At 38.3% G+C, this 21,741-nt stretch overlaps 1 protein-coding gene across 2 annotated transcripts; it reads left to right on the top strand.

Moving 5' to 3' along the window:
- Window positions 1–86: 86 nt before the first annotated feature.
- On the top strand, window positions 87–16,565 carry LOC125241292 (cyclic AMP-dependent transcription factor ATF-6 alpha). 2 transcript variants are annotated; one of them, XM_048149694.1, is made up of 14 exons: window positions 87–260; window positions 1,106–1,301; window positions 1,772–1,890; window positions 2,401–2,525; window positions 4,493–4,568; window positions 5,145–5,368; window positions 6,196–6,371; window positions 8,423–8,576; window positions 10,247–10,344; window positions 11,416–11,528; window positions 12,549–12,761; window positions 13,733–13,872; window positions 15,091–15,280; window positions 15,677–16,565. In XM_048149694.1, the coding sequence occupies exons 1-14, from the start codon at window positions 218–220 to the stop codon at window positions 16,054–16,056; spliced, it is 2,247 nt and encodes a 748-aa protein (XP_048005651.1). In that variant the 5' UTR covers window positions 87–217; the 3' UTR covers window positions 16,057–16,565. The 2 variants fall into 2 exon arrangements, with proteins under 2 accessions (XP_048005651.1, XP_048005650.1); XM_048149693.1 differs by having other exon boundaries at window positions 1,769–1,890.
- The last annotated feature ends 5,176 nt before the right edge of the window (window positions 16,566–21,741 follow it).

The following is a 21,741-nucleotide window of genomic DNA, read 5'->3' as shown; positions in this document are numbered from 1 at the left end:
GAGGTTTTTTGGGAACATTGTAGACGAATCGAATGAATATTTGGAACAATGCCCATAAAGCAAACATCAAAAAAATTCTGGTGTATGATGACATTATCAGCGTGTTTCTCCTTATATTTTCCAGTTTTTATTGTTAATGTGATTACTTACATAAAAAAGTGATGTTATTAATCTAGTTAATCTTATAAATTTAACCAAGTTTTGTACAGCCAGCCCAATGGATGTTGATATTTTGCTTGATAATAAGGAATACTTGTATGGTAAATATAATCTTGTTATTGTATTTTTCCGGCTTTGTTTCATTTACTTTAATAACAATGCGCTTGTTTCATGACCACATCTTCTCACGTTCTCTATTGTATTGTGTTGACTCCATAACAGTATAATGTGTGCTGTTACTTCCTAGTAACTTTAGTACATTACACTCGCAATGAATATCCGAATCATACGTGGTTTCTACACGTTATATGCCCTTGAACACTGTTTACACGCATGCCTGCTGAAATTTAATGTATCAGTGATAGCTGCTGATTGTTTATCATACTCATATGCTATCTTAATTTTTGTAGTAATTTTAACACAGTATTATTTGATTTTGCCTTTACTATAATTACTAATGCCTATGCATGGGGTAGGCAAAACATTAGTTATTTATAAACATTCTCTAAGTTATCAAGCTGGTATAGTTTGTTTGTCCTTCGACATATTGGTGTGATAGAAAGGGACAAACAAAATTTGTCAGCTTGATAACTTTAGTGAATGTTTATGAATAAGGAGGTAAGAATATACTGCCAATGCAGATGCAAAACTGCATGAAAATCTATTTAGTAGTTTTGAGTTTATTGCTAACAGGCAGACTTATTTTGTTTTATAATAATTATGAGCTGCTTTCTCAACTTCACCTCTTTATAACATATGACTTCAACAAATATAATTCTATTTTCTTCATTGATTATGTAAGTTTAAGAAAGCTTATTACCAAGTTTGTTTTTTTGGTTATCTTTTTAAATTTATCAAAACCTAAATAACATACAAATAAGCTAAGACTAAAATAAAAAAAAAACTTAAAATTAAATAAATCTAAATACTGAATTTATTATTTCAGGTGATGATTTTCTCGAGCAGTTAACAAAAGACTACCAATGGTCGTCAGTATTAGATGCAACTGATGCGTCTCCCAGCGAGATATTAGCAGATGCTGCTTCATTCCTTATCCCGCCAGTTTCACCGATACAGAGCATCAAATCATCTTCCAATGACAGCAGCAATTCAGACTCGAGCAGTGATGATGATTCCAAAAAGTAAGCTTTTAATAAACTTTGTGACTTGTGAATCGTGATACAGTCTGGCTCTGTCGCACTAATATAAAAGAGTGATAGAGATAGCTAGCTATGATGATGTTATTATGCAATTGGCTACCCTCTGAGTTTTTAAGAAGTCTAAAGAAATACATTAAAGGTTAGGTTTTTAAAGGTTAAAACTCTGGTTATAATAGTCTTAAATACCTTACAGTAATTAATAAAAATAAAAATGGTTAACTCTTCACACAACAAAAATATAGAAACTTTTTTTTTAGGTTTGAATTGACGGTTTCTGATGAGTATGCTATAAGATTCTTATTAAAAAAATTTACATTAGTAAGAGTAAGGCATCTCCAGCACAAAGTTTATTCGACTTTGAATCTCAAAATTCAAACTCAAGAATTGTATCCTGTATACATATATAACATTTTCAGTTACAGGAAAAATACTCTTTATTTTTATTTTAGCAGCTCCTCCAATACACCCAGAGACTCCTCTGTATCGCCATTTGATTGGATCTCCAGTTTTGAAGATGAACCTGCAAATCATTTGAATTTGGAAGATATAGAACAGTTCCTACAAAAATGTGGTATGTTATATTTTACTAGAGTTACCAAAAGCAACTGATTGGTTAAAGCAATACAATCAATTTTATTCGTTTACTAGCTTTTGCCCGCGGCTTCGCTCGCGTTAGAAAGAGACAAAAAGTAGCCTATGTCACTCTCCATCCTTTCAACTATCTCCACTTAAAAAACACGTCAATTTGTCGCTCCGTTTTGCCGTGAAAAACGGACAAACAAACAGACACTTTCCCATTTATAATATTAGTGTAGATATAACACGATGTCCACCCGTAATTTTGAGCTGAAACTTGACCTGTCGCGTAACATTAAAGTAGCTAACAAATTACCGCACTGCACTGCGATTTTTTTTACGTAAATGAGAGCGAGCAGGACTTATATTCTTTTCTCTTTCTCACTTACCTACTTAAAAAAAAATCCAAGGTCCCAGTGCAGTGCGCTCTTTTGTTAGCTACTATAGCGTTAGTATTTTGTTGAACCAAAACCCGCCATTCTGTTCATTTCTTCCCATTCAACAGATCCCTCGAACGCCGTTCCGTCCCTAACGGAGCAGCCCCCAAATGTCAGGCCACCGGAAAACACCCAGTTGCGGCCGCACCACCGACCGGTGGTCGCCATCGAGAACGGTGTCATCAAAATAGAGGTGAGTGACCTTTACCCCTTTACCTTGTTAAGGGTTCCATAACTCAAAAGGAAAGATAAGGAATTTTTATAAAGAAATCGGGCATCTGCAGGGCGACCACATGATTGGGGCTACAGTATCTTGCCGCGACATAAATCGCACGTATTTTTCTAATTCGATTAAAGACAGAGACGGATAGTCTTATCTCGTGGCGTGGTGCTAGCTCTCACAGTCAAGTTTCACCGAAACAATTGGTCCGATTGACCTGAAATTTGGTACACATATGTACGTATACATAGTAAAAAAGGTTATTTGAAAGATCACAATTGATGTAAGGCGACTAGTTTGAAGTAATTTACGAAAAAAGTCAAACAATGACCCTGATAATTCCCCTATCTAGTCTAAAAACTGGGATACTGAACCCTCACGGCGCGAGTTCGTCTCGCTCTTAGCCGATTTTTTAGATTTAGTTTTCGGTGATAGTTGCTAACTCCTTACAACTTATTGCCTTTAAAACGCCATCTGATAGACGGTCAAGCAAATCTTGTCGCTAAAAAAAGCTGCGATAGTCCAGTTTTCTATGGGACGAAAAACATTCGCCTTACATTTTTAAATTTGCCGTCTTTTTTTAAATTTTTAATGACAGTTACAATGTCAGTTAGATTATCAAAGAATTTTAGACACGTATTTTTTCTTTTTTCTCGCAAAAGAAAAATGACGACGGTACAGTGCGTTGAAGTTTCGCGTGACATCACGCCTAGGTACAATTTTTACTTAGAAGTGACGTCACAAGCTCCCACTCCGGAACTTTGATGCTCTATATCTTTGTGTTTTTTCATTAATTAGAAAAAAGCGAAAAATATGTCTCTACTAACTGATGTAACTGACGGACTAAACAGAATGCCATTTTTAGGGTTCCGTACCAAAAAGGTACAACAGGAACCCTTATGGTGCGACTCTGTCCGTCTGTCTGTCCGTCTGTCACATTCCTAAATATCTCGAGGACTACTAATGCTATCAACTTGAAATTTGGAATAGTTGTGAACATTGTAAACCTCTACAAATAGAAAGTATAATTTTTTTAAATATATTAATTTTAATTGTAGAAAATGGCCAAAATGAAAGGGGGGCAAACTGTAAATTTCAAGTTACTAGGTCAAGTGGGGTATCGTTGGAAAGAGCTCAAATTGAACGTAAATAAGCTATTTTTTATAATTTTTTTGTTGTGGAAAAAAAAGAATTTTGAAGGAAAATGTAAAAAAAAATACCGTTCCCCCCCCTTATCTCCGAAGTTTACCAACGAAAAATTATGAAAATTTTAGTAAACATTGGTTTTATGCTATATATTACAGGAAAAATATAATCGTGTTTGTATTTTGAATACTTTTTTTAATTCACAAAAAACTTTTCAGATTTTTACTTTCAATTTACCCACCCTTGCGGATGTATATCGTACTTCAAATTAATACGAGGTGTTACGTTAACCATCTTCTGTCCAATAAAGTAAAAACTGTTTAAATCGGTTAACATTATAAAGAATTATCCCTGAAAAACCAGGTCGCGCAAATTAGTTAGAAAATTGACCGGGAGATGGCGCTATACACTATAATACTCATTAGTGCCTATACTTTTGTCTTCTAGTCAAGTCATTAGAGTTATATGAAAATATGAGATTATTTTTACTAGGTAGTTTGAAAGAAAGTTTGTACGGAACCCTCGGTGGGCGAGTCCGACTCGCACTTGGCCGGTTTTTTTTAATGTAGTCGTCATCCCTATTGCTTGACCTTCTATGTTTTACAATATTCTATTGAAATCATGCCTATCAGCGGACCCTTTCTGTTCGTAACATACCATAACATTCACTTCCACGGTATGTTTTGTTATCTTATCGCCATTATTTTAATGGCTGTTTTATCAATTTCAATTGTACGAGTAAATAGTAGGTATGATTATATTGATTATGTATAAACATTGAATTATTGTTTTAGGGAATCAAATTTGAAAGTACAACATTAGATCAAAACTTCACGAAAACACATCCCGTGGATAAGAATGCATGTAAAGGTATGTAACTAAGGAAGATTCTAGTGGAATAAGACTTTCGACTGGTCTGGTCCAGTGGTTAGTGCCTGCTAAGCTGATGGTCCTGGGTTCAAGTCCCGGCAAGGGCATTTATTTGTATGGCGATCACAGATATTTGTTCGTGAGTCATGATTGTTTTCTAATTAAGTAGTGTTTGTCTGAGTACCCATAACACAAGCTTTAGTCATGTGCTTACCGTGGCTCAGTCGATCTGTGTAAAAATGTCCTATAATATTTTATTTATTTAATAATGACATACTCATCCAAAATAGGCTACTTTCCTCCTAGTCAAATTAGCTTCTTTTTAAGAACTGTCAAAATGAGTTTGAACGACTTGCTAATATGGAATTAATATGAAATCGAATTGAGTGACGTCACGGTCAACTGATTTACTTTATATATTTCTATCTGATTTATGAAATATAAATTGGAGTTAACAATAACTTCTGTCCATGTTTTTCTAATAATTATGTGATGCTTTATTCCGTGCATGGTATAAAATGTTTTAAGTACAGTCAAGTTGCCTATTCCTACAAGTCATCTATTTTCTGTTTCCAGTCAATAGTCGGCAACCGAACACACCAAGTTATTTCAAAGTAGTCAATGAGCACAGCATACCCAATATACCCATAGTCAAAGAGGTTGTGAACAAGCCGATCAAGGTTGTTGTAGATCCGAAGAATGTACCCAGCTTGCTCTTGGATAAAGCGAACGTTCCAGAAGGCATGGGGGGAAAGATCGCTATATCACCGTTACCACAGAAAGTCAGCTACCAAAGAAAGGTACGTACATTTAAATGTATACCTTGCTCCGAAGTTCCGAAGAGGATCGAGTTTTATAGAGAGTTACTGTCAAAGTAAAATGTGTAATCACAGTCCACAGACTGCCATCTCTCAACAAAGGCTTAAAACTTTTGAACCACAATTTTGACATTTTGGCCCATTTTCTTAGCTTGCTATGTGTTAAAATGTCAAATATTAATATTAGCGCCATCTAGCCGAGCGTCCCCCAAAGGTGTAACGCCATCTAGGTCACCGTACCTTTTTCTTTATGGTTGTGAGGTACGTTTTTTTCTTAGACTTTATCTGTTTATACGGAGTTACATATGTCTTTGGAAGTTCGGAACGCACCCATAGATGAACAATCAATGAAAAATATTTGTAGGAAGTTTTGTTCATTCATCCACACGAATTTAATCTAGAAATGTGAAACTCTATGTCTGTATTGTCGTCTTATTGAAGTTTAATGTTGTATTTTTGTACATATTCGTTTCCCTAATTCACATCTTTAACTTAAAATTTTGAGTAAAAATTAAAATTTTGAAAACAACCCCGACCTCGACATAGTAGACCGATTTTCATGAAACATGGCTAAGACACTCCCAACTAATACAGCTTTCAAACAAAAAAAAAAATAAAAAAAAAAATAACTTAGGTACATCTCCCTATAGGTATACCGATATAACATTTAATCCTTTAACACCACAAATTTTCACTGATCATCAAGCATTTATCAATGAAGCCACACCTCAAGATTGCTTACACATTTTCTAATGCTAAAAAAAAGAAGTATAGGAAAGTGTAAGATTGAGTAACGATTTACATTTCAGGTCTCGCCACCTCGAAACAATGTAGTATTGTTACCCGCTGTACAGAATGCGAGTCCAAACGGTGCACAAAAACCCATCGTTATGGACGACAATTCCTTAAGTTCTGTAGACTTGTCAAATTTAAGTGAAGAAGAAATCAAAGCGTTGAAGAAGCAGCAGAGGATGATAAAGAATCGGTAAGTATTACGCAAAATTAAGTGTAGAGGGCGCAGCTAACACAAATAGTAAACCACGGTGCGAGGAAATTGTTTATTTAATAAAATCACATGGCCTACCCAAAATGACAATCGTTGACGCTAGATGCCGATCGAAAGCAGTCTGACTTTATCGCGCCAATAGGCTACTTGACCCTTTTTTAAAGTCTGTCTTATATGATTAAGTACTGTCCAATTAACCGAAATAAAATATTACCATATTTTATTATGACTTAAAAACAGCAAGAAATATTTTTAAAGTATACTTTTACGTAATCAGGCGAAAACAACACAGTCATGTTAATCTATAGATGTCTATAGATTATCTGCGCATAAGGTCATTCTACTTGATAACAATTTTTTTTTGACTTTTTAAGTATGAAGGCATAAAGTTCAATATGTCAGTGATTATTTTGACATGCAGTAAGGTTCGAATTCGATGACGTCACTACATCGCTGACAGCGTTTTCGGTGTAAAAAAATTACACACATTTTTAATCAAAAATACGTAGTCATCATACACTTTTAATACCCAAAATCTATAAATATTGTTTTTTTATGTCAAATACTACAGAATACAATCATTTATTTATTGTGCCAAATTCGATATGAGTGTAGCCTATACAGAAGAGCGACAGAAATAGCGAGCTAAAGGTTGAACACGCCAAAAATGGGGCACACTTAAATGTTTATTATAAAAAAAATATAATAAATAAATAAAAGATGTTTGATTTAAATATGAACAAATTTAATGTATTTTAAATGCAAACCATAATTAGTCAAGGTTTCTCGACGAATAAGCCCTCGATCGTACTTTTCTTCGAACACGACTTATAAGAGTTTGCACCATCACGTCAGGATACCTCTTTGTCGCCAGGTCCACAGTTTTCGCCGCTCCTTCGCGGAATTAACCTCCCCGCCTCTCTTTTTAAGAAACCCTTTCATTATACATTCCTCAATAGGCCGGAGTTCTAGGCAATTTAGTGGATAGCTATATTTCGGTACCACGGCTACACCATTTGCTTTGTACCACTCCATGACAGGTTTCGCGTAGTAACACCTGGCAATGTCTGGCCAAAATAAAGGCCAGGAGTGTTGTTTCTTAATAAACGGAAGTAATCGCTTTTGTAAGCACTCTTTTTGATAGATGCTGCCCTTTATTGTTCCGGTAGTGACAAAAGAGCTGCTTCTTTTACCGCAACTGCTAATTGCCTGCCAAAGTAGGTATTTTTTTTGGAAACTTAGATCTTTTTTTATTTGACAGTCTTTGGGAGCCTCTGTGCTACTTTTGCTAGTATAAAACTCTTGGCCAGGGATTTCTTAGAAATCGGATTTTATGTAAGTTTCACCATCCATCAGAACGCAGTCAAATTTTGTTACGTATAGACTGAATGTTAGTGACGTATAGTTTCTCAATCGAGTTTCTGCTGCTGATTTCTGTCTTATATTCCGATCTGGTGCCGTTCTGTGCTTTAAAACTTCTTAGCCCTGCTCTACGTTTCACCTTTTGAACATACAATTGGGACATCTTTACTTTTTAGCCACGTCATGAGGTAACACCATACAATTTTATAAATCTTTCACAAAAGTAACTGATATATTTAAAAACTATACTTTTTTGCGATTTATTTGGCATCAAAAAAAATTCTATACCTTTAATTATAACGAAGCAGCAAATGAATTTATATGCCTCAGTTTTGGCGTGTTCAACCTTTACGATAACGTTATTATCGCAATAAGAAAGAATTCCCTTAGATACAAATAAACTCCCCAATAAAAACTCGACTTATTGTTCCTTCGCTAAAACCAGAGAAATCTCCGCTTCTTCAAGTCAACATTTCACCGAGTTTCAAATTTTTGATTGTGTTTCATTTGGTTTTGTGCTGTATTTGGTGTATGTTTCTAAAGATTCAAAATACGTTTCAAAGAAATTGGTCATAAGAACTCTGATCAAATAACGTAACTTAAGTTTGTAGGAATATTCTTTAATTTTCCTGTTAAAAAATTGTAATTTATATATTGTAACATTACAGGGAATCAGCGTGCCAGTCCCGTCAGAAGAAGAAAGACTACGTGCTTTCTCTACAGCATCAGCTGATGGAAGCTCACAACGAGATCGCTCAGCTGAGACGCGAGAACACGGAGCTCCGGAGTCAGTTGGCTCTGTGCCACCCTAGAGGCCGCAAGGTATACTAACAATACTATCTTAAGTAGAGATGCACCGAATATTCGGTTACTATTCGGTATCCGGCCTATTCGGCTCTTATTTTAATATTCGGCTGGTTGCCGAATAGTGAATAGTGACGTACTATCCGGCCTGATACCGGATGTGCTATTTTTGATTGAAAGGTTTTGGGGTAAACAACTTAAATGTACAAAAACAGTTACGGTTATAATCATAGCCCTTTATTATTAAAAAAATTAACATTTAAACATCCATTTTGCCATGAACGAATTAATTATAATTATATCAAAACTAGTTTGCACTTAAAACGGACTCCGTGCGAAGTTCACTTCGAAACAAGTCAAAACCCATGACGCCCCCGCCCGCTCTTTGCTTAAATTGTAGGTATTGCAGGTAAAATTCTGCTGACCGAATATTCGGCGGCCGGATACCGAATATTCGGCCGATGATTAAGCCGAATATTCGGTATCCGGTATCCGGCCAAACAACTATTCGTTGCATCTCTAATCTTAAGTCTGAATCAGCCTGTACTAACTATAGCTGAGTGTAGCCTCTTGATGGCCCTTATAACACTAACGAATTTTAAATCATTACTGTAGAATCTCGATATGACCGCAATAATCATACACGAAGGTGTACATCGCGATACGATTCGATGCTGGCAGTGCATGCTTCTATTAGAACATTTACATTCTGGCAAAATAGTAGACTTTAAAAAGTGGCGACGTCGTCGTGTTTTCTCGTATATTCGTATAAATTGATAAGAAAGGGCCAAGGGGTGACACGACGATGTCACAGTATAATAAAGAGTACTATCGTACAGTATGGCCACTCCCGCTCCCCGCTGAAAGTGACGCCCACCCCCTCTCAGTTACCTGACAGTTACCGCCTGTCAAAAACGCGAACAATCGACCTGTCATATCTCACTCATACAAGCATGGTACGCGTTCACCTACACGAGCTTAGAATGTGTGCTACGAACGCGCCTCTTTCATATATTTGATCGCCAGTGTCCGAGATGTGACGATGTTGCCACTTTTTAATTTCTTCTCTTTTGATTCGAGCTGTATCTTAATACTGACCTTTTATCTAGTGTGGGTATACATATCGTCCAGCAAATATTACGCATATTTTCTTCTGCAGACATTTCAGTCAGTAACCATTATTTATTCGGACTCAATAATAGGGATGACGACTACATAAAAAATATGGCATTATGTTTAGTCCGTTAGTTAGATCGTCCAAAAATACTGAACACATATTTTTCGCTTTATCTAATTAATGAATTAATACAAAGATACAGATACAGTTCCGGAGTGGGGGCTTGTGACATCACTTTTAAGTAAAAATTGTACCTACGCGTGACGTCATATTTCGTTTACGAGAAAAAAGAAAAAATCCAAATTTTTTTGATAATCCAACTGACGGACTAAATAGTTTTTTTAGTCGTCTCGCCTATTAACACTACCAGGGGCAATTGGCAGATAACTACTCAAATTAGTTTATCGACTTTGCCTGTCGATTTTTTTTCTGCGTTTTTGCGCGCGAGTCCTTGGCTGATATCGCGCTAGGATGTATGTACGGGCTCGCGCGCGAGAACATACGAGCGAGTTACGCTATTGACAGATTTTATCGTCAAATTCAATGTTATGTTCTTTTTTTTTCATTGCAGATACCGCGTTTGGATGGCCGGGTCCTGATACCTAAGAAGAACATCGCTCTTTTGTGTGCTATGGTGTTTATGGTGTCACTCAATTTCAACATTTTAGGGTGAGTTCCTTTTACAAGTTCCTTATTTTGTGGTGTTTGTGCACTTTCACACACAATAAACACAAAACTGTAACATATGTGTACTATGCCTTAAACAGTTTTTTTCTGAACTTTTCTTTACGAGACGGATGCATCAAGGCGGTTTGTTTACAGAGGGCCTGCCGCAAACCACGCATGACATGTTGTTTCCCTGTCACTCTTACGTGTGAATTTATAAGTGCGACAGAGGAAGACATGTCGAATATGTCCCTTGTACCAAATAAGAGTTTTGAATGATTCACGGTTATTTTCATTAGACTTATATTGACATATCGGGAGCTCGACAAAAATCAAAAAGGTAATCACGGTCTATATCCCGGTCAATATAAGCCTTGTACCAAAGTTTTGCGTAATATTGTCAAAGGTTATCTTTTGACGGGCAAATTTAGCTTCAGCTTTAATTTACCTAATAATAAACTAAGCCATCTTGGGTAGTTGTCTAAATCGAAGCGTTTGTTCTTCGTCACGTTGCTAAATTTGTCTGATGCTGCTTTCGTCAGCCATTCTTCATTCGTCAACTTAAATAGCCATAATGAGTTGTTGGCCTTTTTCTTATTTCGACTCAATCGTTTTTCGTCATTTCGTATTTGGTCATATCACGTCATATTCTAACTTGGTACCGACCTAAGACTACGAAAAACATAGATTTAACAGCGAACATGCCGGAAGAAGATTATGACGAGTAAAGAACGAGACGGATTAAGATAAAGATGAACAACGAAATTGACCGTAGTTGAGAAAGACCATCGACAATCGTGACGAATAAAGAATGGCTGACGAAAGCAGAATCGGACAAATTTAGGAATGTGGCGAAAAATAAACGAGACGAACCACGAGTATACAGATGTAGTGCGAAAAGGGTTTCCTTCGGAAACGTTCGTATTTGTCATGCTAGTTCAATCAATGTCAGTACATCTTGTACTGAGATTGACTGAAATAGCATGACACGTTCGTACATTTCCGTAACAATACGAAGGCACAAAGACTTAACGGATGTTTTGCAAAAAAATTGAACTAAATTTTTGGTTACAGGTGGGGTTCTAAACCTTTAGTGGGCCCCACTGGTCCTCACGTCGGCTCCAGACACTTATTGTCAGTGTCAGAGGATAATAAGGAAGTTCCCGAGCCAAGTAAAATCGATAAAGGTAAGTGCATAAGACTTATAGCCTAGTGGCACAGTGCCACTCCCGCTCTCCGTTGAAAGTGCCGCCCAACCCCTCTCGATTACCTCACAGTTACCGCCTGTCAAAAACACGAACATATACAGTCGACCTGTCATATTTCACTCATACAAGCATAGTACGCGGTCACCTACAAGAGCTTAGACTGTGTGCTAGGAACCTTACCTCACCTCTTTCGTATATTTGATCGCCAGTGTCCGAGGTGTGCTAGTGGGTAATGATTCTGCCGATTTCTGTGACAAACGCAGGAAGATACACGACCGCCAGAAAATTTAAGACCAAACACAAATGATGCAAATAATCAACATTTTTACTAAGGTTTTGTGGAAATACTAGTTTGTTGTGATCACCTAAAACCGGAAATAATGTGTGAAAGTGTATTAAGTAAACAGAAGAGTTATTAATAAAATATTCATTAATTCTCAACAACTGGACGGATGCTGCACTTAATCGGGATTGGAAATCTAGGGGGGGAGGCCTTTGCCCAGCAGTGGGACATCCTATAGGCTAATAAAAATGAAACATTAATAACTCTCCTGTACAATAGAATAGCATCTAGAATGTCAGGGTCTTTCTCTTCCCAGACGCTTTAGTATGTACTTCAAAGCAGACAAAGTCTTGGCATCATGGAAAGTCGATTATCGACGAAGCGTTTTATCAGGGGCGGCTCACTCCGCAATTCTATCGCCGCGCTACAAGTACATGCCGGGGGCCGCGAATTCAGTGGTGACGACCTTCGCGCGCGCTATAGAATTCAATGTCGGCTGCTCGCATGAGTTTAGAATGGCGGCATTTTGTGAATATCAAAGGAGTGAGCCGTCTTGACTTGTACTATATATTGTAGTCTGTGGTTTTATTCAAAATGAAACTAAAAGTCGTGTTTCGTCTCAAACTTTTTAACAGTAGTGTATTTGTTTCTGTCTCAAAGGTTTTTTCTATGCTTTCCGAGCAGCATAACTTATTGAATTCCGGTATATCTTTCAGCAATTCCAGACGCGTCAAACCAGAGCGCATACACCCCTGACTGTCAGAACGTAAAAGTGAAAGACACGGGGCATATAAACCAGAACGAGAGCATCAGACTCGCTGGCGAGTTGAAACGGTGGATCGGACGTGGTACAACGCTTAACTGGACCAGTAATGAAGCGAAGCCAAAACGGAGGGCTAGTCGGTACTTCGCTGATAATAAAGTTACTGGTGAGTTCTAATTGTCATGAAAACTTGATGAAATACATACCTTACAATACAACAGTCAAAAATATTGGCAGACATGATTTAGTGATGAAGCGAGCGTATTCAAACGCTTAAGGCACTGGTCCCACCGTAAGCTAGTAAGCTATGATTGGCTATAAAAACGAACAAAAGATAAGCACTCCCGTGCAAATAAAAGAGACACGGCGATGTTTATAGTTACTCGCCCAGCGGTGAGCTATCAAAATCGCCGCGTCTCTTTTATTTGCCGATAGCTCATAGCTTACTAGCTCGCGGTGGGACCAGTGCCTAAACGGTGAAAGTTTTATCATAAACGCAAACATCACTCAATCGCATTGGATGGGAGCGAATGTAAACCGTAAACCTTATTACCCAGTATGAAAGTTACTTTGACAGCGTTCCGTTCGCTAGATGCACGACTGGCGCTGCCTTCATTTGGGAAATATGATAAACTAGCTTTTCCCGCGGCTTCGCCTGCGTAGTAATCTATTTTCCCATAAAAACTTTCGACCACCATTTCATCCCCATAGTAGGTGAATTTTGAAAAATCCGATCTTAGTGCTCCTCTACACCTTTTAAGGGATCTACGTGCCAAATTTGGAATCCCTAGGACCAGCGGTTTCGGATGTGCGTTGATTATGTCAGTCAGTCAGTTTCTTCTTTTATATATTTAGATTCTACCAAAATAGTATGAAGTCAAATTCTCACGGATGCCGCCCTAGCAAGTGTGTAAGTGTGTGCGGCCTAGTAACTTCCATAGGATCACGTGTTCTTATGATAATCAGCGCCAATCCTTCACGCAACTTGCCAAGTTTGTTTTTGACGCTGTGGGCAAGACAAGTAACGACGTCATTAGACGTTTTCGGTGTTCAAATGGCGTGGCTTTTGATAAAGGATGCCTATACCAGACAGGATGTTTTTCAACAATAATTTCACCATTTTTTATTTGAATTCAGGTCTCTTCGGCTCATACAAGTTGTACAACAAGCTGAACCTAGACGGCAACTTTTACGACAAGCCGCGCCTCCGCCGCATGCGACGAGGGAAAGAGTTGGAGTTCCCGGCTATGATGGACTATGAGACTCTTTACCCGAAGGTGAGTCTTTTATTCGTTTAGTTAGAGATTTTTTTTTCGTAAAAGAAAATGATGTCCCTGGTTCAACTAATTACCACGTATGAATTTGCGCGGGAATATTTTTGATTAGCCAAATTGGTAAAACCTACCAATAGTCTGAAATAAACTGAAATAAATGTCATATACAAAAAAAAAAGTGACCAAAGCCTCCCAAGTGTTCAAAGCTGGATTCGAACCAGCGTCCTCCGTTATCGCGACGGATGCCTAAACCACTCGGCCATTCGGACACGGTGGTAAGGGTAAGGGTCGAAATTTTCAAGTATATGACACAATTACCGAAGGCTTATAGCGCCCCCTCTACAGAACACTTGAACACTTGGAGGCCTTGGTCACTTTGTATATGACATTTATTTTAGCCTAAGTACCAATAGTGTTTACCAAAGTAATGGTGCAAATGAATAATCCCCGGCAACCTTCAAGTCAAGGGTGAACAGGCATCTTCTAGGCGAGCTATCTCCGTCGTAGGCCGTCTTTGCCTTTGGCTAGTCTGTGGCCTCTTGGCAAGCCCATTAAAAAAAAGAATAATCAATGTTTGGGAAGTTCGGAATACAATAATCATCTAAATATCTTCTTCCTAGCGTTATCGCGGTATTTTTGCCACGGGGCACGAGCCTGAAGTCCGCTTTGATAATGAATCATCTAAATATAAAATATATCGCTGACTATGTGACTCAACCTCGCATTGTTATGTCGACTTTACCACTCGAACTCGTATATCACTCGCACTTCTGAGATACGAGGTTGAATTATACAATGTCACATAACTATACGAGCATCCAGTTGCATCAACCACATTTGACAGACACATCAAGCTAGGACCATACTACGCGGACGTCCCCGGTCGCGCGACCGCGGTCGCGACCAATCTGTATGCACGGATTGCACGGTCTTAAAACATCCAGGGCGCCAGATGACTTGCGGACGCCCGTGCGCTCAAGGCCACGTCCACGACCGACGACCGATAGTTTGCACAATCCAGTGCATATTCATTGTCCAGATCGCGGCAGAGGACGGCGTTCGCTGGACGCGTCCCATAATTTGTTCCTAGCTTCATCGTCACGCAGCAGATGTTTATGGAACTTCCCATACAATAAACTTTATCGAACGCTTTAACGGTGATAGACGGTTTGATGCAACCGGCTCTTAGTCACATAACCCTCGATTTCTTGTCGTTCAAAGGTGAAGCCGGACTACGAATATGGTGACTTCGGCGAATGGAACGCCTTGCTCCGCGCGCTTCACCGCCGCGACGACACGTTCTACGTAGTGGGCGTGGGCAAGGGAGAGCACCTGCTGTTGCCGGCCGTGTCGCATAACATGACCATACCGCCCAAGATGGCGCTCATACTGCCCGCCAAGACTGGCAACGGTGAGTCACTAGTGTACACCTACAGATGTGTGTGTGAGAGAGCCGCGCGCTACACCGCCGCGACACGTTCCACGTAGTGGGCGTGGGCATGGGAGAGCACCTGCTGTTGCTGATCGTGTCACACGCTACACCGCCCAAGTTGGCGTCCATATTGCCCGCTAAGACTGACAACGGTGTCCTTATTATGAGCAAGCATGTGTATCTGTATTTACTCCAACGTTCAGGGGCCCATTTATCAAAATTGACAGTTACAAGTTACAAGCGGAAGTCTCTTTCCAAGTTGTCATATTAGACATTGACAACCACTTGTAAATCGTAACTTGTAGCTTCGAGAAATGGGCCCCAGATGGTAATAGCCCTACAATAAACATTGATGACTTCATTAATCTTTTCCAGATTCCACAATGGCCGACCATGTAACACTAATGCAGATCGATTGCTCCGTAGTCAACACTACCCTCGTCCAACTAAAATCCGAAGCCCTACCCAAAAGCATAAGAGCCAAAAACGAGGTAATACCCGCTGTATACCCTTCCAAACCAAACACGAAACATCTATACAAAAGAATACCAGACGTAGATATACTACACAACATAAGCAATAATATCTCCAACTATCCAGTAAACGAAAAGCGTTATAAAAACTTAGACTTAAACAAGGACGATTTCTTCGCCCAATATTTATTATCAAAATACGAAGAAACTAAAGGTGATACGAAACAGGCCAATGGAAGCAAAACAGGGGAAGATAAAACACACCAGACGAGTACTGTCTGAATTTTGTACTTAGATCGTAGTGGCAAAAAAAAGTAAATGTGTGATTACAATACTTTTTGATATTCATTAGTGTGTGTAAAGTTCGCTTTTTGGGTTAGCTTTAGACTACGTTTCGGTTGTGTTCGTGTTTCTAACACTCACTGCCAGACAAAAAATGGCGCACTGCTCCAGAAACCGATCGTTATCTATAACCGTTGTCTTATATAGCGGGCTACGGGTTGTCCGGCATCTAAGCAAAGTCCACGATTGCTCACCTTGCGGGTTCTTGGCAGTGAACGTGTTAACCTTTTCACCGCGAAAGAAATCCCTGACGCGTTTCATTATCGTTTTGTGTATTCCGACAAAGTTCACGATTATGCCGGCACTGTAAATTGTTTACACAAGTTAATTAAAATTTTGAAAAACCCCAGACCGCGACCTAGTGGATCGATTTTCATGAAACATGGCTAAGAACACTCCCGACTAACACAGCTTTCAAATAAAAAAAAACTAAATCGAAATCGGTTCTTCCGTTCGGGAGCTACGATGCCACAGACAGACACACACAGACAGACAAACAGACAGACAGACAGACAGACAGACAGACAGACGGACAGAGAGACAGACACGTCAAACTTATAACACCCCTTCGTTTTTGCGTCGGGGGTTAAAAAGCACTGTCGCATAGAACTTAGGATTCTCTGGGACTACTTTTAACTAGTTGTTAATATTATTAATAAGTAGAGGTGCACCGAATATTTGGTTACTATTCGGTATCCGGCCTATTCGGCCGGATGCCGGATAGTGACGTACTATCCGGCCTGATACCACCGGATGTGCTATTTTTGATTGAATGGTTTTGGGGTAAACAAATTAAATGTAAAAAAAACAGTTACGGTTATAATCATAGGCCTTTATTATTAAAAAAATAACATTTAAACATCCATATTGCCATGAACGAACTAATTATAATTATATCAAAACTAAGTTTGCATTTAAAACGGACTCCGCGCAAAGTTTACTACGAAACAAGTCAAAACCTGCATGACGCGCCTGCTCCCTGCTTAAATTGTAGGTTAAATTCTTCTGGCCGGATACCAAATATTCGGCTGTATATTCGGTATCCTGTATCCGGCCAAACAACTATCCGTTGCATCTCTAATAATAAGTGTCGAGGCAGACGTTTCAACCCGTGTGAATAGTTGAATTTTTATACCTGTCTTTATAATCATATAACTGACGACCTCTCTGTTTAGACACACACGTGGAGGAAATCGAGCATATTGGCTCTACCATTGAATTCCATTTCTAATGGCATTTAATTTTACTATTATTTACGTGGAAGGAATATCTATTTTCTCATGTTCACAAGTAGCACAGAATATATAATAGTACAAGTACAGAAGGCTCTATCCCTTGATGTTTACAAAATGCCGCCATTCTAAATTCTTACCTACATTAACAATCGGACCGCAGCGAGCAGCCGACATTGAATTCTATTGCGCCGCGTGAAGGTCGTCACGGCTGAATGGGCCGCGAACTCGCGGCCGCCGGCATGTACTTGTAACGCGGCGATAGAATCGCGAAGTGAACCGCTCCTGCAAGTAGTTTAAATCGCCTGAACATTAATATACCACATCAGTCAACCATTAGAAGTTAGAAATGTTGCACTATATGTACTTTATAAAAAAAAACTTCTGCTTCCTGGGACACCTTCCTTTCTTTGTTATTATGGCACTGGTCCCACCGCGAGCTAGTAAGCTATGGGCTATAAAAAAAAACCAAAAGATAATCACTCCCCTGTAAATAAAAGAGACACGGCGATGTTTATAGTTACTCGCTCAGCGGTGAGCTATCAAAATCGCCGTGTCTCTTTTATTTGCACAGGGGTGCTTAGTTTTTAGTGCTTTCGTTTTTATAGCCGATTGCTCATAGCTTACTAGCTCGCGGTGGGACCAGTGCCTATAGATTAATGCATATTGCTATTAATATGTGACTGTTGCAATACTTATTGTTTTAGTCGTAATAATAAGTTACTATTGACTAGTATTTTACATGGCCACCAATCTTAATATAATTACATGGCAAAATACTTCCATGAATACAATTAATTCATTTTCTTGTAAGGTGCATTAGGGTAATTCCGAAAGTCGTCTAATTTCGAAAGTCGCACAAAAATCACCATTATATCCATCATATCAAGATTCCCCTTTCGGAATTACCAGAGCATTTTTGTCATTCGGAATTACCCTAATGCACCCTAATCCATTCATCAATTGGGTTTTATATATACGTATAGAATAATGATCAATATTAGTCTAAAAAGTAAGGGAATATGAAAATTAATATTGTTTTTACCGAAATCACCAACGTAAGTGTACACCTTGTTTATGATTTACTTGGGGATACATTTCCTGAAGTGTACAAGATTTTAAGAGTAAATCAGTAAAATACAATAATAATATGTTTATGTGTATTATACGCGGTGCTCGTGAGCATTGCGAGAGATTTTAACCACGCATTTGTAAGGACGAAATAAGGAAAAAAATATTTTTTGTAATTTTTTTTACTATTTTAAATATTTTTTTTATATAAAAAGTAAATGTTATTCATAAAAATGGCACTTAAAATGGGTTTTGAAACTTATTTTTTCTAAAAACCTCATTTTGAAGGGTTTTACTTCTCACTTTTTGACATCTTTCAATGAGGATAGTGAGATTATTCTCCACAATGGCATCAACGTCGTTAAAAAGCCTTTTGTACTGAGTAACAAAAAGAAAATATATTTTTCTCAAACATGCAATGAAATATTGTCTTTACGTTCCTTAAAATGGGCTGGGAAGTATCGCTTTTTGGGCGCAACAACTCGAGAGGACTGTAAAGGGATTTCATATTATTTTTTAGGCCTAGGCCTGCAAAGTAACTTTTTTTTATAAAATATTGTCCTTTAGAGCATTTTTTATTTATTTCATTGTATGTTTGAGAAAAGCACTATACATGCCTCGGCGTGAAAACGGATTCCTGGCCTCGTATCCCAATCCAATATATACCCACTTGGCCGGAAATCCTCATTTTCCCGGCCTCTGATGTAATGTACTATTTCTCAAACATGCAATGAAATATTGTCTTTACGTTCCTTAAAATGGGCTGGGAAGTATCTCTTTTTGGGCGCAACAACTCGAGAGGACTGTAAAGGGATTTCATATTATTTTTTAGGCCTAGGCCTGCAAAGTAACTTTTTTTTATAAAATATTGTCCTTTAGAGCATTTTTTATTTATTTCATTGTATGTTTGAGAAAAGCACTATACATGCCTCGGCGTGAAAACGGATTCCCGGCCTCGTATCCCAATCCAATATATACCCACTTGGCCGGAAATCCTCATTTTCCCGGCCTCTGATGTAATGTACTATTTTAAATTGGTAATAACTCGGGAACTAGGCGATATTATCCAGAAAAGTATGTATGAAATTTTAGTCTTAAAATGGGATCAGGAATAAGCTGTTAGAATCTCTCGCAATGCTCACGAGCACCGTGTAAAGAGGATTTCAGCTAGAGCTATACAGATATAGTGCAAAATGTTTTACCATCGAATTTTCACGAACGTATTTTTCGTTGACTGAAGTAGCATGACATCAAAGACATATATAACTCCGTATAGACAGATAAAGTCTAAGAAAAAAACGTACCTTAGTACCATACAGAAAAAGGTATGGTGGCCTAGATGGCATTACACCTTTGGAGTACGCTCAGCTACTTGGCGCTAATATTAATATTTGACATTTTAAAACATATCAAGCTAAGAATATGGGCCAAATTGTCAAAACTGAGGCTCAAAAGTTTTAAGCCCGTGTCAAAAGATAGCAGTAAATGCACTGTGATTACACATATTACTTCGACAGTAACTCTCTATAATACTCGATCCTCTTTGATGACATTAACAAATACCAATGTTTTCGACAAAATTTGATGTTAAGCTATTAGGCACTAAATTTTTATTATGATGGATGTCATAAGGTAGCTACAGGTTGTCTTTGTCGAGTAGTTTAGGTCCCACAACCTTGTAGAATACATTACCGATCTCAATACAGTTATCCATACTATGTTTAAAATGTGTATTTTGAACGTATACTAACTAATGTAAAATGGCAACTGAGACTTGCAACGTTAGAAGGTTAGGACAATAATTACATTTCTATATATATGCAGTCAAGTTTGATTGATCATTTTTATCATATAAATTATAATAAAATAGTCTCAAGTAGTTTTAAATCAGTCACTATAATACTATGCACCTTTAAATAGTTTTAATTTATACAGTTTTTGGTGTAGCTAATGCATTTCACTCGGACCTTATTCGTATATTTCAGTCACATATTGCATTTATTTTAAGAAGTTTTGGGTATTTTATGTGCACAAATTTTATTTACGGCTATATGTTTAACTTTATTTTTACGTTCACTAAATATTCATATACTCTTATTTGTTTGTTTTGTTTCAATATTATAAAATCTCTAATAATATAATATTTCCAATATAATACGTTCTTAAATGTTTAATTTAAATACAACACAAGACATTATTTACGAATAGTAGATCAATATTAGAATTGAATGTTAATTAACGCCATTTAAATTTTGTATTGTATACGGGAGTGCAATAAAAATATAATCGTAGTAGTTGTTTTATTTGACCCTATTAATGTTGCAGCTTCAAGCTAGGAACATACTACGCGGACGTCCGTCGTAAAACGACCGCGGACGGGAATCTGGACAATGGAAATACACATAACCGTGCAAACTATCGGTCGACGGACGCGGACGTGGCCTTGAGCGCACGGACGTCCGATCGAAATCTGGCTCTCTGGATGTTTTGTTCCGTGCACACTGATAGGTCGCGGTCGCGGTCGTTTTACGACGGACGTCCGCGTAGTATGTTCCTAGCTTCATTACTGTCAGGTCATTGTATATGTATATTGCATTACCATTAACATCTGTGTAACGAAAGCGATAACATCTCTTAATCATTTTACTATCGTGTATGTATTTTCCATCACGGAAACCATAGGTAGTATTCCGGACCTTTCAAACGCGTGCCGAAGTGCGTCGCCGAAGCCAACACGTAGAGGCCCTTTTGACAGATGAAATGTAATGGTAAGGGGTACACCGAGCTCGAGCGCATGCTGCCCATAGCCGTGTCATGGGACGCACGCAGAGGCAGCACTCGTCAGGGTGTAAAGCCCGCTCCAGACTGCGCGCGAATCGTGTTGCGATGCCGCGAACGCGACTGTGGATTCGATAAGCAGAAAGTTTCTAAAATTTACTTTATTTTTTGAGGATTGAACATGACCTGATATTGCGTTAAAAGGAAGAAGAAGTTTATGTCGGGCGCTCAAGCATGTCGATTTGATGTCGATCGCATCGATGAATTTGGCCCTGTAGAACGCAGATGTGTACCTGTCTTAAATGACAAACCTAATGGCCGCTGTACACATATGGCCAACGGTTCCACCAACCCTTTGTGAAACCCCTTGGCCAAGATAAGAGCCGCCGTTTACACATTGGCGAACCAATCACTTGGCATTGGCTCTTCATGAAAGATGGACGTGGAATGGAAAAGTCTAGGAAATTCTAGTTCATAGACGTTGACAGAAAAATTTGATTAAAAAATAATAACCCCGTAGTAAAATTAAATTATTTGAAATATT

This window comes from Leguminivora glycinivorella, chromosome Z (assembly GCF_023078275.1).
Source record: "Leguminivora glycinivorella isolate SPB_JAAS2020 chromosome Z, LegGlyc_1.1, whole genome shotgun sequence".
Lineage (NCBI taxonomy): Eukaryota > Metazoa > Arthropoda > Insecta > Lepidoptera > Tortricidae > Leguminivora > Leguminivora glycinivorella.
This window is presented reverse-complemented; position numbering and strand designations above follow the sequence as displayed.

What these genes read in the sequence shown, in the direction of transcription:
- LOC125241292 (XM_048149693.1), top strand. Translation starts at nt 218, where the DNA reads ATGGATGTTGATATTTTGCTTGATAATAAGGAATACTTGTATG. An exon ending in GCCACCCTAGAGGCCGCAAG is followed by an intron (nt 8,577 to 10,246) that starts GTATACTAACAA and finishes TTTTCATTGCAG; the next exon opens with ATACCGCGTTTGGATGGCCG. An exon ending in CGCTGATAATAAAGTTACTG is followed by an intron (nt 12,762 to 13,732) that starts GTGAGTTCTAAT and finishes ATTTGAATTCAG; the next exon opens with GTCTCTTCGGCTCATACAAG.